The sequence below is a fragment of the Protopterus annectens genome, chromosome 14.part0 (genome assembly GCF_019279795.1).
Source record: "Protopterus annectens isolate FY-2018-M chromosome 14.part0, PAN1.0, whole genome shotgun sequence".
In the NCBI taxonomy this organism is placed as follows: Eukaryota; Metazoa; Chordata; order Ceratodontiformes; family Protopteridae; genus Protopterus; species Protopterus annectens.
This window is the reverse complement of record NC_056748.1, coordinates 653,656,416-653,671,753: the sequence shown is the minus strand read 5'-3', so window position 1 is coordinate 653,671,753 and position 15,338 is coordinate 653,656,416. Positions and strand designations below refer to the sequence as shown.

At 39.8% G+C, this 15,338-nt stretch overlaps 1 protein-coding gene across 7 annotated transcripts in view; it reads left to right on the top strand.

Annotated features, from left to right (window-relative positions):
- The window catches only part of ANK3 (ankyrin 3), a 2,432,060-nt gene that overhangs the window by 1,926,767 nt on the left and 489,955 nt on the right, over positions 1-15,338 (top strand). For all 7 annotated transcript variants that reach the window (XM_044056400.1, XM_044056402.1, XM_044056401.1 and 4 more), the window contains one exon: positions 540-694. In XM_044056400.1, coding sequence (XP_043912335.1) covers positions 540-694 — 155 coding nt within the window. The remainder of the gene's footprint in view (positions 1-539; positions 695-15,338) is intronic.

The following is a 15,338-nucleotide window of genomic DNA, read 5'->3' as shown; positions in this document are numbered from 1 at the left end:
GGTTTAAACATGCATAATTTAGCAACACTGATTGTCACAACAGCAATAATGATAATTAAGACTATATGGACATACACTGGGTTCTGTCTGTCAGTGGTGTCTGCTGTTCTCAGGGACTCCACTATTAGTACTTCCTTTATGTAATAGCACTGTAAAGAATGTGTGCACTAAATGTCTCATAACACAGTCCTTGCACAATGATTTTTCAAGAGTTTAGTTCAATACATTTCCATAACTGCTAAGTAACATGCTTAGTTTTGCTACAAACAAAACCTGGCATGCTGACTACTGATCATTGTCTAATTCATGAAAATATGTCATGTGCTGTGCTTCGGTAGAAGCCCTTACACGTAACCCTGATTTGCAGATATGTACATTAGCTTTTGTGTGAATTGTATGATGAAAGACTTGTTCCTGCTATAATTTTAACATGGAACTGAGGGAAGGGAACTTCCAGATGTATAGCAGGAACATTGACTCCTGGAGGGCATTCGGGAATTTTTAATGTTATATGACACAATTTCTTTGCTTCTTTCCAGCCCCGTCATTGTGGAGATACCACATTTTGGATCAATGCGAGGAAAAGAGAGGGAACTTATTGTACTTCGGAGTGAAAATGGGGAACACTGGAAGGAACACCACTATGACTGTAAACATGATGATCTAAATGATATATTAAATGGCATGGATGAAGGTAGATATCAGAATGTACAGAACTTCCCCATATATATTAGTTGTTTAATGCAGCAAAAGAAAGTGAAGAATAACCATAGTATCATATATTTGTATGAGTTGTATTTTATATATGTTTTGCCCATCAGTACAGATTGGATCTCAGTGCTCTGATGTCAAATGCTTGGCCTCTTGACCAAGAGATACAGATCCTGATACCATGTATGCAAATAAGAATGCTGAGTTATTGATATCCTACATTTGATCTCTGTTGTGGTGTTAGTTGCTATTGGAAAGTATCCTGCCAAGGATGCCATACCTCCAGGCAGTATACCAAAGTGCGATGGCTTCCTTTTCTGCCGGACGTCTGAGCTACAGGTTATGCATGGGAGTAAATGGAAGTACATACTAGACATATTGGTATGAAGTTCCTCAAAACTTTCTTACTGCCAGCCAAAGAAAAAAAACTGCATCTCTCAGTTCAGTCTGCCATCTGGTGTGTGCCAGTTTTCAATTGTTGTGAGCAGATAAATATCCTTGTTGGGTAACCTTGCTATTTTACTACTTTGACTAATTTTTTTTTTTTTTTTCATGTCTTTTTTTCAGGACTCCTACAAAGATAATCATTCCAAGTGTTTATTCTGCATTGACGTTATGAACTGCTCCATTTGTCCCTAAGACAATTCGAAACTACTTAGTATCTCTGAAAATATATTTAGAAAACCAAAGATATAAGGGCCTTGCACAAGGTAGAATGACCTCCAGGTCTTCTCTTTCTGATGACCTTAAGTGGCTGCTAAAGAAATTTAAGAAATCTAAACCTTCAGACAATTATTTTGTCCAGCCTGAGAGGTACAGCTCTGTTGAAACATGTGATAATCCCGCAGACCATTCGGCTTCTGTTTCAGCTCCCACTGTCATGACCCTTACAGAGGTTGACTAGGTGCAGCTTGCAGGCATGCATGTCCCATTCAACTGATCAGATGGCTAGCAACCTTTCAGTCTAATCTGAATAACTGTCTACAAGATTCTCCACCCCTTTCCCACACTGGCAAGCTTTTAATCATTCCAGAAAGCCTGAATCTCTATTTCTGACCTTGGCAACAGATAGTTTCAGATAGATGGGTTCTGAAAGTAATCCATCAAGGTTAAAGTTGGCAGAGGAGTCTGTCTGTCCTATTTATAGGATTCTCCTTCATCTGCTTCATCAAACCCTTCCTTTTCTTCCTGTCATTCAGCACCTCCTGAATCAGGGGACGGTAGAAGCAGTCCCTCCTCCTTTTCAGCTAGGAAAAGGGTTGTATTCAAGAATGTTTGTGGTGCCGAAACAAGAAGAATCATGGAGACTAGCTGGAGATCTTTCTTTTTTTAAACCAGTTTCTACTAGTGCCCAAGTTCAAAATGTTATCCCTTCACAACCTGTTACTGCTCATTCTCCATTTGAGTTTTCTGGTGATCTTAGATTGAAAAGATTCTTATCATCATATTCCTATAGCTCCAGATTTCAGAAAGTTTGTGTGTCTGGCTAACATTTTCAGTTCTCTGCATTTCCCTTTAGTCTGTCCACTGCATCAAGGGTATTTGTAAAGTGTCTACATTCTGTGATACCCTATTGCAGACTGCAGTGTATTCATAGTTTCCTTATTTAGATGACTTTGAAAAACACTCTACAAAGATATCAAAGTGTCAGGAATCCCTCACTTAGGTGATGGATCTCCTGTACAGACTGGGGATCCAGGAGAACATGTTAAAGTATTATTTAACTCTTTTTCACAGGATTGTTTTCCTGGGATGTTGCCTAGATACCTCAGTTCAAAGACCTTTTCTTCCACAGGAAAAAAGTAGATATGTATGTACCTCTATTATTGAGGTTTTTACACTAATACTTTCTCAGCCCAGGAATTCCTCAGGATTCTGCTCTAATGGCATGTATGAATCTCAAGATTCCTCTGGCAAGACTACACATGGGAAGAAATCATTGGTACCTAAAATCTGTATGGTCCCAAAATCAGCATCCCCCTGACGTTCCACATTCCAGTTTTGTAGTTGAAGAAAAGGGAGATTCTTTAGTGGCAAGACTAGTTTCGTCAGAGTCCAAGTTTGCCATTTTCCCTTCCAGCCCCAACATAGTCTATAACAATAGAGGCCTTAGACTTTGCTAGGGGAGCAGTATCTATAGGGATAAAAATGTGAGGTCTTTGGAACAGAAAAGACAGACCACAACACATAAGCCTAAAGGAGATGTTGGCACTTGTAAATGCCATCAGCACTCTCGGTAATCTATGGTCCCCAGGACCGTTAAGTGTTTTTTTTTTTTTTTTCAGGCAACATCAGAGTGTTGCGGTACATAAACAGGTGGGGGGCAGAACTTACCCTATATGCCTAGGATATAGTTTTTCTGTACAATCTCACTCTGTAGGCATCTCCCCACCTTACCATCAGAGAAGAATTATGTGACAGCAAGCTGAGTATGGCCAGGGCAGACCCTCACAAATGGAAACTGAATCAGGGAGTCTTCCTTGAATTGATCCAGCTGTGGAGAACACCTCAAATACATCTTTTTTGTCTATACTCTCAGCAATCATTTGGCAAAATTCTGCACCAGGACTCCATGCGAGAAGGCATGGAAAATGGATGTTTTTTTTTTTTTTTTTCTTGGACAACAATGCTCCTCTGTGCTTTTCCATCTCTTCCACTAATACGCCAGGCCATTCCAAAGATTCAGATGGATTCCTCAAAGATCTTTGTGGTGACTTCCTTCTGACCCAAGACACAGTGGTTTTCCTTTTTTTGGAAATGGCCAAGGGCAGTTACCACAAGCTTCGTCACAGATTAGACCTGCTCACACAGGGCAAGGGGTGCTTGATACATCCTAACGCCAAACAATTGCAGCTAATTGCCTGGATGATGGATGCCAAGACAAGAACCAGCAACCTTTTAGAACTAGTGTCTTTGTGTGAGTTACTATCCTCCGACCTGTCTTTTGTTGGACATTTCAGCATGTCTCTGTTATGGGAAAGTATAGTTGAAAGGGGTATTGCTTACCAAACTTTCTGAAAATTAGGTGACTCTTATGTTAGATCTTAATTCTGTCTTGGAAAAACTAACTGTTGCTCCATTTGAATCTGCTCATCAGGCTATATTGAGATTCATAACATTGAAAACAGTGTTACTGATTGTTCTGACCTGTGGAAGAAGAGTGTCTGAGTTGCAAGCTGTTGTGGTGGGTCAACCTTATCTCATTTTCCACAGAGAGTTTCCTTAAGAATTCATCCTTCATTTATGCCTAAAGTGGTCCACGCTTACTTTGAGCCAAGCCATCTAAATCCCTTGTCTTCTTTCCAGAACTTAAAAAGGATACTCCATACATTGGATGTCACAGAACAGCTGAGGTATTAACTTTTTTTTTTTTTTAACAAGAAACATTTTTACTAAGTTATCGCGTATGACATAGGCAGTCATCCATTTCTGTAAATGGAAACAAACCAGATTGACATAATTTTAGTTGCAAACATTATACATCACTTATTATTTATCCAGTCACTGTCAGTCAAACATTCAAATCCTACCGTCTTTTAAACCTCATTCCTCCTCTGTATGTGTTGTCCCCAAATTCCCATTTTTTTCTATGTAATTTGCTCCTACCCTTTTCTAAAGATCCCATTTCTAGTTGTTTTGTCTCTGCTACTATATTCAGTTCTTCTAGTACAGTTGGTGTAGAGTCTGATTTCCATTTTCTAGTAATTGTTTTTTTGGCAGCCACCATAATTAGACTATGTGTAGGCAATACCAATTCTATATCATAGCTTAAAAAATAATTCCCTTAGTTATATCAGTTTACTCACCCAGTATGTCTGACAGAGTCGTCTGCAGGGAATTTTTAAAGTCTGCCAGCTCATTACACACCCAGAAAATATGTTCCCTATTACCTCTCTCATACCCATCACTCCTTCAATGTTTGCTGTCTACCTGAGAAAAAATTCTTTGCAGTCTACTTGGGGTATAAGAATACCTATGTAAACACTTCCAAGCAAAGCTTCTAAATCTTCTAGACTTTGTTACATATTTCAGAGGCATACACACATTCCCCATTGTCTCTTTGTGAATTGCTTATCCAGTCTCTCTTCCCAATCCTTTCTAACCTCCTCTGGTTGATTCTTATAATTATCACGCAACATTTTGTATGCTGTACTAATTATTCATTTTTAACAGCATCTTCTGTTTTAGATTCTACTAAAAAATATACCAGTGCTGATCTTTCAGCCGAGCTCCTATCATGATAGAATAAAATCTTTCATGAGCTCTGATCTGTTGTTCATATCCTGTGAAGGTGAAAAGAGAAGACAACCTGGATAATACCAAGTGGTTGCCTCATGCTATTAACTTAGGTTATATCCACCACAACATGGCAATTCCAGGCAAGGTCAGGGCTCATTCAGCCAGGGCCTTGGCTTTATCTGTGGATTTTTGGAAAGGGTTGGATCATAGAAGTATTCTAAACGCAGCAACAGTGATCCTCTGTGAATCCTTTTACAAAGCACTAAAACTTTCCTTTTTCCAGGTCTGGGATAAGCTTTGTTAGGACCATTCTCCAGGGGTTCTTGGACCCTCATCTTTCCTCCTCCCAGTCTGTCTAAGCTGCAGTAATCTACCCATGTAGCTTAACCTATTGCAGCAGTGACCAAATGAAGAACATGGTACAGTTGTGTAAGTAAACTTACCATAACAGTAGCTGTTTGAATGATCACAGCCAACTCCCTCTCTCCTTCTCCTTATTTATATGTTTTTTTGCCAGGGTGAGGACTTCTAACTTAAGTTTCCTAACACTAACCTCATCAGGGCTCTAGCCTTCCTCTCTGAGTTGCCATGAAAGTTCTGAAGTTCTTGTTGCTCAAGCCACTCTTTTTCTTCAGCTCAGCTCAGACTAAGTCATGGTTTGAGAGCATGGAAGGTGCCATTGAAGCCGTGAAAGCTGTCTGGCTGTTAACTACTGGACAGGATGTAACTCATATAGCTAAGGCTACTGCTGCAGTGATCATTTGAACATTTATTGTTATAGTAAGCTTGTTTGCACAATCATATTTGTCTTCATGCAGATTGTCTGTCAGATGGAACTCCACAGGTACATATTTTTGCCTTCATTCTGAACAAGCAGTTCCGAGTGGTGTGCTTCAGAGAGCCATACAGAGAGATATGGAAACAAATGCTTTATCAGTATCTGTGCCATACCCCCCACCCTCCCGTTCCTCTAATTTCAGAAGACCTGCAAGGACAACCCAAAAATGTTGCTGGTGATCCCCTTTTGGCCCAAACAACATTAGTTCTCCCTTATTTTTAACTAATTAAGGGCAATTACCACATGCTACCCCACAGGATGGACTTATCACACAACAGAAACATTCTCCCATTCATCCTTACTTGTAAAATCTGTTTTATACTTTGGATCATAGGCCTTTGATACCATTCAGGCTACTTTTTTCTGAGAACCTGCTACAAGTGTTACTGGAGGCTAGAAAACCTGCTAGAAGTGAATCTAGCATTTCTAAATGGAAAAGATTTTCATTTTGATGCTAAACGGAAAGGACAGGACCCTTATCAACTGAGCATCCCTATTATTATTATATACTTGTATAAGTTATTCAACTTTGAACTGACATACTCTTCTATAAATGACTTTTGTCAGTCATTTATAGGTTCATAGGTAGGTACTAGGCTGTCAGCCCTAGGGCCTATAGAAGCTTAGCCATAACGATCCCCTGGCTATTGCTTCCCACAAATATTTACTTTCCTGGACCCCTGCTTGCAGGGCTACTGATGTGATCCCTGGGGTGAATTTCCTATCTTCCATCCAATCGTCAAGGTTTCTCTTGAAGAGGACCATTGAGGCGCTCTGCCTGACATGTATGGGCAGCCTATTCCAGAGTATGGGGAGTCTCTGGGTCAGGAACCTATCGCTCCAGCATGTTCTATTCATCGTGATGACAAGGTTGAGATCCCTGGAGCATGTGGCTCGGAGGGATTGGGATTTCTTTAAGTGTAGCATGTCCAACAACTCTGGGTTTGACATGTTAGGCAGAGATCGCCTCTGAGTAGGCGATATGTGATAGAGTATAGCTGGAGTTTCTTTAGACAGTCAGCATAAGGCATCTGCTTTAGGCCTGTGATTCTTTTTGTGAGGTATTTCTGCGGCCTTTCTAGTTGTTGCAGATGTCTTGTGAGGTACATACCAAATGGGGCATTGTATTCTATAATGGGTCTAATGAGGGATGAGTACAGAGGGGCAATGACCTCCTTTTTTCTGGATGAAAAGCCCTTAGTGATGAGGTGTGCCACATAGAAGGATTTTCTAAGTGTTGTGGCTGTGTGGTTATCAAAGGTGAGACCACTGTCCACCTGTGTCCCTAGGTCTCATCACACTTTTGGTGTTTAGTGTACTGCATCTATGTGGTAGTTCACAGATACGTGGTTTTTCCCAAAGGGGACAACTATACATTTTTTGGCATTGAGCTTGAGTCCATGGCTCTGGTACCAGGCATCTGTTTTGGTAAGGCCCTTTTGTAGTATAGCCACATCATTTGGGGATTCAATAATGGTTCCCAGCTTGCAGTCATCTTTGAACTTTGTAAACCAGAGTTCCTTAGTGTTGGCCTGTACTTCAGAGAAGTAGATGCCAAACAAGAGTGGTCCCAGGACAAAACCCTGTGGTGCACCATTTGTCACTTGTCTGGAGCTGGATTTGGAGTCAGCTACTTTTACAGTATGTGTTCTGTCAGTAAGCCAGTTTGCAACTCATCAAGTGACGTAGGGATTAATGCCCAGCTTAGTAAGTTTATCTATGATTCCAGAGTGGGGGATAGTGTTGAAAGCCTTGGTGAGGTCCAAGTAGGCTGTGTGAACCACCTTACTCTCGTCCATGGCTCTGGAGACTGATTCGAACAAGTCAATCAGGTTCAGGAGGCAAGATCAGCACTTAACGAACCTAAACTGGGTGGGGTCCAGTGTTTGAAGGTTGCCAATGTCTTTGTTTATAAGTTCCACGATAATATGTTCCATGGCCTTGCAGATCAGACTGATGGGACTGTAGTTCCTGGGATCCAAAGTGGATCCCCCCTTGTGGAGTGGGATGACTGTCGCTGTGCTCCACTCTGTGGGCATGAAGCCTGAGGTGAGGCTATGATTAAAGATGACACATAGGTGAGGTGCCATTTCATTTTGTAGTTCATGCAGTACACAGCCTGGGATGTCATCTGGTCCCATGGATGCTGTATTCATGGCTTTGGAGAGTATGGTTTTTACCTGAGTGGCCGTGATTACCGGAATTTGACATTCTTTCAATATTGAGATGGGCCCTTTAGGGGGTGAGAGGGGGTGAAGTTGGCACTGAATCTATTTGCCAGGATATTGGCAATATCCTTGGGATCAGTATATCTAGTGCCATTCTGCTGTAGCTCAGAGCAGATTTGAGTACTGCCATTTAGATTCTTGACATAGCTATAGAATGCCATGTGGTTGTCTTTGGAATCTTTGGCAATTTTGTTTTCGTAACTAGCTTTGGAAGATTTTATGAGGAATCTCAGCTTTCTACTGAGGCTGGTAAGGGAGTTTTTTGAATCCTGGGTTCTTCCTCTTTTCTGCAACAGTTTCTTCCTTCTTTTGTACAGCTTGTTTATGGCAGGGGACCACTGGATTGGCTTCCTTTTTTTAGAAGACAGCTTCTTGGTTCTATTTGGGATGGCTCGGTCCATGCATGAGTGAATGTGCTCGTACAGCTGGTTTGCCTCTGGATCTACATCTTCATGTTAAGAGGCCAAACAATTACTAAAAGATGTCATTCACATCAGACCTCCAAGAAAATCTGTTCCTCCTCCTTGGGACCTACATTTTCCATTAGAAAAGTTACCTTTCTCCATTTGAACCTGCCGCTTCTGATTCTTTAAAATTCTGTACATGGAAGACAATTTTGTTTGTTGCCTTTATTTTTGCGGAAAGAGTGTCAGAGTTACAAGCTCTTATGGCTTCTCCTCCTTTCATGAATTTGATTCATAAATACTAGGTTTCTGTTGGTAATGATCTTTCCTTTGTGCCTAAAGATGTAAATGAAATGTCTTTAAACCAGTCCATCCATTTGGCAAACCCTAAAATAAGAGAGAGAAAAAAAATCATTCATTTTATGTTCAAAGACAGCTAAGATTCTCTATGGGCAAAACTAAGCCCTACAGAAAATCAGATAAACTATTTGTATCCTATGAAGGTAAAAAAATGGGTTTTCCTGTATCAAAACTATACCCAGATGGATTTCTCTTTCTCTATGTTTTTGTTCTCCTTTTCAAGAGAAATGCCTCAAAGATGAGGTCAAAGCTCGTTACAAGGCTGTTACCTCATTTGGTGCTTTTTTTAAAGGTCTAGCCTCTAGAACTGTTTTAGAAGCAGCCCACATTGTCTTCCAGTCACACCTTTACTAAAGGTGCTTTTTCTAGGACCGGAACTGATTTAGCCATATCCATTCTTCAGTGTATTCTGGACTCCATTTCTATGTCTCATTTCTCCTCTCAGTGAGTATCAAAGGTTTGAAAAATTTTCCCAGTAGTGACCAGTACAGTACAAGTGATTAAATGAAGGGCATAATAGAATTGTGTCTGAATTTAATACAACAGCAGTAGATGTCAAACTAGATGACTATTGCAGTGTACACACCCTCCCTGCTTTAGATGACTGTTGCAGTGTACACACCCTCCCTGCTTTAGATGACTGTTGCAGTGTACACACCCTCCCTGCTTTAGATGACTGCTGCAGTGTACACACCCTCCCTGCTTTAGATGACTGCTGCAGTGTACACACCCTCCCTGCTTTTGATGACTGTTGAAGTGTACACACCCTCCCTGCTTTAGATGACTGTTGCAGTGTACACACCCTCCCTGCTTTTGATGACTGTTGCAGTGTACACACCCTCCCTGCTTTAGATGACTGTTGCAGTGTACACACCCTCTCTGCTTTAGATGACTGTTGCAGTGTACACACCCTCCCTGCTTTAGATGACTGTTGCAGTGTACACACCCTCCCTGCTTTAGATGACTGTTGCAGTGTACACACCCTCCCTGCTTTAGATGACTGTTGAAGTGTACACACCCTCCCTGCTTTAGATGACTGTTGCAGTGTACACACACTCCCTGCTTTAGATGACTGTTGCAGTGTACACGCCCTCCCTGCTTTAGATGACTGCTGCAGTGTGCACGCCCTCCCTGCTTTAGATGACTGTTGCAGCGTACACACCCTCCCTGCTTTAGATGACTATTGCAGTGTATACACCCTCCCTGCTTTAGATGACTGTTGCAGTGTACACACCCTCCCTGCTTTAGATGACTGTTGCAGTGTGCACACCCTCCCTGCTTTAGATGACTGTTGCAGTGTACACACCCTCCCTGCTTTAGATGACTATTGCAGTGTATACACCCTCCCTGCTTTAGATGACTGTTGCAGTGTACACACCCTCCCTGCTTTAGATGACTGTTGCAGTGTACACACACTCCCTGCTTTAGATGACTGTTGCAGTGTACACACCCTCCCTGCTTTAGATGACTGCTGCAGTGTACACACCCTCCCTGCTTTAGATGACTGTTGCAGTGTACACACACTCCCTGCTTTAGATGACTGTTGCAGTGTACACACCCTCCCTGCTTTAGATGACTGTTGCAGTGTGCACACACTCCCTGCTTTAGATGACTGTTGCAGTGTACACACCCTCCCTGCTTTAGATGACTGCTGCAGTGTACACACCCTCCCTGCTTCTCCTTTTCCTTCTCTTCTCTGCTGCCTTGAGTCATGTTCCTTCTCTTTCCTTAGCATCAGTTTTCTTTTTCTAAAGAAAGAAGGCTATTAAGAGCATTGTACCCATACATCCCTTATATACTACTAATTCTCATGCATAGGTCGTAGGTTGAACTTATGGCTAGAGAACAGCACCAAAGTTTTGGTATACTGGCAGGGCATACTGTTTTCTTGGCTGGATAATTCCCACTAGTGTGCAATGCTGCAACGTGTCATCTATTCAGGCATCTTTTGTTTTAGTAAGTAATTACAAAGCTGTTCTCTCTGCAGTATAAACTGGCATCCTGAGTAAGCAGTAGTAGCAAACAACAGTTAAGGTAAATACAGAATGGTGGCATTAGCAAATTAAACTACAGATGTTTGTAAAACAGCATTTTTGCAGATCTTGTACACTTCACATTTTGTACAATTGCTTATTTTCCTTTTACTCTTCCATGTCACTCTTTGCTGCTGAGTTCTACTCTTATCCCCCTCTATATTAATTGGTGAAATCCTGCCATAAGCCTTTTACAAGTGGCCCCTCTCTCTCCAGGGAAATCTCACTTTAATAAGCTCACCTTTTGAGATTGCCATCCCTCCTTTTATGGCAGGATGTTGGGGGATGCAGATCATATGCATGGTGGGGATTTTTTAGGTATGCAGGAGAGGAAAGGTCCTACTTGAGGCAGAAAATGGCATGCCATCAAATGCATTACCACATTCTGTGACCTCCCACCCAAGTCCCATTGCTACCAAGAGCAGTAACCTGATTTTCAGCTATGAAATGCTTAATGGAAGCAGCCAGTTGTAAGGGCTAACTCACAGAACTGCCTCCCACAATGGCAAGCTGTAAACACTCATTTGACATCATCCCTACCTCTCTTCCAGCATCTGAGATGCTAACCAAACTCTGGCAGTCTGGATCACAGTCAGTGCTACAATCTCTTATGCCATACAGCTGGGTCAGCTTGATTCCTTTGTATTGTAATTCAAGTCACTTCACTGAGTTTCTACCACTGAAAATTGCTGGAGACATGGTCAACCTTTTTCTGATTTAGCAGTTGACAACAGAACCACTGCTGGACTATGAAACATTTGCAGTGTGACTGCAGGTAACAAGATGAGGCATTATTCTGCATGCTGCCAGCTTTGTCAGCTTTTACCATGGGGTGTTGTGTTAGATATTGATGATGATTCTTTTGAATAAGAAACAACACTACATGGTAAATATATGGAGACTCTGACAAAGGCTAAAGGCACCATTACTAACAAAAACTTGGCATTTTATATACCTGCATATCTAGATGGTGTTGCTAACAAAAAATAGCATTTTATATAGCTGGGTATAAGTATGCATTTGTGCACATGCTAAGCTGGAGAGACAAGCACAGACATACAGAAATGCATTGTATTCCTTTCAAACTTTCAGATCTTTCCTTTGAAAGCAGATATTTTTTTCACAGACACATGCAAAACACATTATTAGTACAATAGCATAAGCAAATCAGTTTCAGTAGAGTTTTGATTTTTCAGCCATATAAATAGCTAACTAGCTTTCTTTGTAACACTTTTCTCGTTGCTCCTGTATGGAACTGTGCTGTGTTTTCACACTGTCTCCTTCCTTTAATGAAGGCAAGCATCTTGAAATGCTGTTTGCATCAAAATGTTAAACCAGATTAGTTTTGTTTCAGTTTGTTTTGTACTTCATTCTAATTCTTAGATATTAACAGGGAAGTAGGTTGTGGAATTCTTGTTCTTGGACCACAACTCATCAGTAATTCAATTGACAATAGACATGCACATTACTTGAATTATTTCTATATTCTAATAAAGAAAAACTTAGTCTGTGTAACAGTCATTGCTAATATTGTGTGATTTCTTGCTGACATTTTTAAGAATCTTTACAGTCCACTTGACTTGATCATTCCAGTTTAGATCCCAGGAAGTAAAGGTCACATACTTAAACTCCCTTTTTTCAAAATTTGTTGCATTCCATATATGCATACTGTGGACCATCATCAAACAATTGCACACCTAGAATTACATGCCTTGAAACTGTAACATCCAGTGCACTGATCATACATCTCCTTGCATTACCCATGAAATGAACACCCTCAGTAAAAAAGATGATCAACACATATCAAATACACAGTCATGATACTGAAACAAATCTTTTATTGTTCTTTGGTATGGTTTCCTTTAATTGACTAAAAAGCAATATTTTAACATGGATTTGTTCTTGTGATAAGCATTATCCAATGCACATGCTGAACTTCTTACTTAGTCTGCTTTGACATTCCTGTCCAAAATAGCAGATCCTAAGCTCTTTTATTGCACTTCACATTTCCTAAGGGTAACTCCGTATACTTTCCATTGTTTCTGTTCTTATCCAATTCTTTATTTATTGTTCAAAACTCATGTCAACCAGTTCATTGTTGTAGAGGCACCAAAGCCTGTCCTGTCAGTCTTTGGGTGCAGGACAGCGAAACTATTCCTAGATGGGATACAAGTCTATAATATCTGAAATATTTATACAGTAATAATTTGTCAGCTTTTAGCATATCAAGCCTTTTATGCAGCTAATGCCATATTTGAATGAAAAGTATGCTTGCATTTTTCTTGTAGCAGTTTTCTGTTCTAGCCAACTTCTCATAGCTACTTCATGAAGCATTTGCATCTCAGGATCACACTCGGTACACTGCTGAAAATTCTTTAAGCTTCATTTCAGTCATAGGCAACTATAGTATTTTCTACTTAATGCTTATTTCAGCATGAAGCAAGCCTTTGTTCTACTTTGGCAAATAGTAATTACTTAGCATATCTGCTATATGCATCCCTTTTCCTGATGAATACTACACAAGCAAGTCATATTTTTATAATAGCTGCAACCTTTTTTCTGCCTAGATAGTGCCTTGTTTAATGACTTCTTACAAGTATTCTTCAGTGGTTTATGATTTGTTTCCACTAACACCTTTTTTCTCATAAATGTATATGTATATAGGACTTTTCACAAATATATAGTATGGTAAGTAGGTCTGTTTTTCTGTCTCATTATGTAGTTTCTCTTGAATAATAAGCAACTGGTTTATCTTCTTGTGCAATCACTGCAGGAGTACCTTTCTGGGTTGTATGTACATGTAATATGACTGACTCAATCACATCTAAATATTTCAGTATGAGCACTTTCATCACTTACTGCTTAAACAACCCAAAGCTTCTTTTCTAGCTCCATACCCTACCACTGTTCCACATCATGCTAAAATAAGTTATTTAATGTCTTTAATGTAAAACTTCTGCGGGTTTCAGGAAAATTTGAAAGATGCTGTATCATACTGGGAAAATTCCATGAAATCTCATTTGTTCTCTTAATGCGGCATTATGTTTATGCTGTCTGTATTCAGGCCTTAATCCTTGATCTGTGCATTCGTATCTGTTACTGTGGTTTTACATTTAGTTTTGTTTAGTGTGGGGCTGTTCTTTTTAATCTCTGAGGAAATCAAACTTTTTGAACTATAATGTTTCATGATCTGATCTGCCAAACTATTGTTATTGATAATATTAATGACAAGAACAACAAACACTTTGATTTTGCTAGCATTTAATCTGATATTCTTTATCCCATTTATCTGTATATCTGTCTTCCTATCTATGTGTATGTCCTTTGTTGAAATGGGAGCCTTGCCATTGTATTTACACTGACTAGGGCAAATTTGGTCTGGGCACCAAGGAACTTTTCCTTCTCTTTTTCACTGCCAGAGGGTAGCTTCAGTGGGGAGAAAGAGAGAAAAGATGGAAGAGGAGAAGAGAGGAGGAATGCTCTGAGTGAAGCTAAACAAAGTGAAGTGGATGTGGAAGCTGGAAATAAAAGAGAAGAGATTGTGGTAGCAGAGGTAGAAGGAGGTTGAATGAGCAATACCGGTGTTAATTGAGTTAATTAATCTTGATGATCCAGAAAATGAAGACGTCAGATGATGTGAAATAGTAGACCAAGTAATTGGTGAGATAGCAGTGGAAGAGATGCCAGTAAATCCAGAGAAATAAAGGGATACAAGGGACTCAGAAGGAAAGACATCATACATGTATGCTGGCAACAGGGTGACAACACTAGCACAGCAAATAACTTATAATTTATGGATTTTGTTAAAAAGGAGAGAAAGACATGAAGGAGAATGACAGAATATGAAAAAAATAACTGGTGGTAAGAATTAAAGTAAAAAAAAGACAGTGGCAGTGTAGACTGATATGAAATTATTGATTCAATTCTAATGACAAAATAATATAAATTGCAATACATAAGAGCATTGGTACATCTAGAGACAGAAGATTTTTGCGAAGTAACTTTTGAGCATGTAACTTATTAAAAATATTTATAAATGAATTTTAAAAAAAGGAAAAATAACCATACCTTGGAAAGACTATTTTCTTTCTTATTTCTTTAAATTTAGGAATGCAATTAAAGAACAAGTTAAATGTTCAGTTTAGGACTTCAGGCATTGCCTTTGAAAGTAAGTCTTTTTATCTGTACGTAATACAGTGCTTGAAGTTAAAAAGTTGTATAATGAAAGAAATGTTTGGATAGGGTTGGTTTAGGTTACAATCGATAGAGGTACACGAAGAGAAGATTAAACACATTTCAAATGTAATAAATGTGAATAGAAAAAAAGGGGAGAATGTGAGATATTGAGGCCAGCCTAAGGCCTTTTTCAGATAGGAAAATCAATTAATGCATGGCTGTAAAAAGAAATGATGTAGTCAGTGTAGGGAGAGAGATCATATTTGTAAAAAACTGCAAACCAAAACATAGAAAATTTAATGAGGCTAGACATTTTGGAAGGATTGCCCTGTGTTAGAAAAGAAAGATT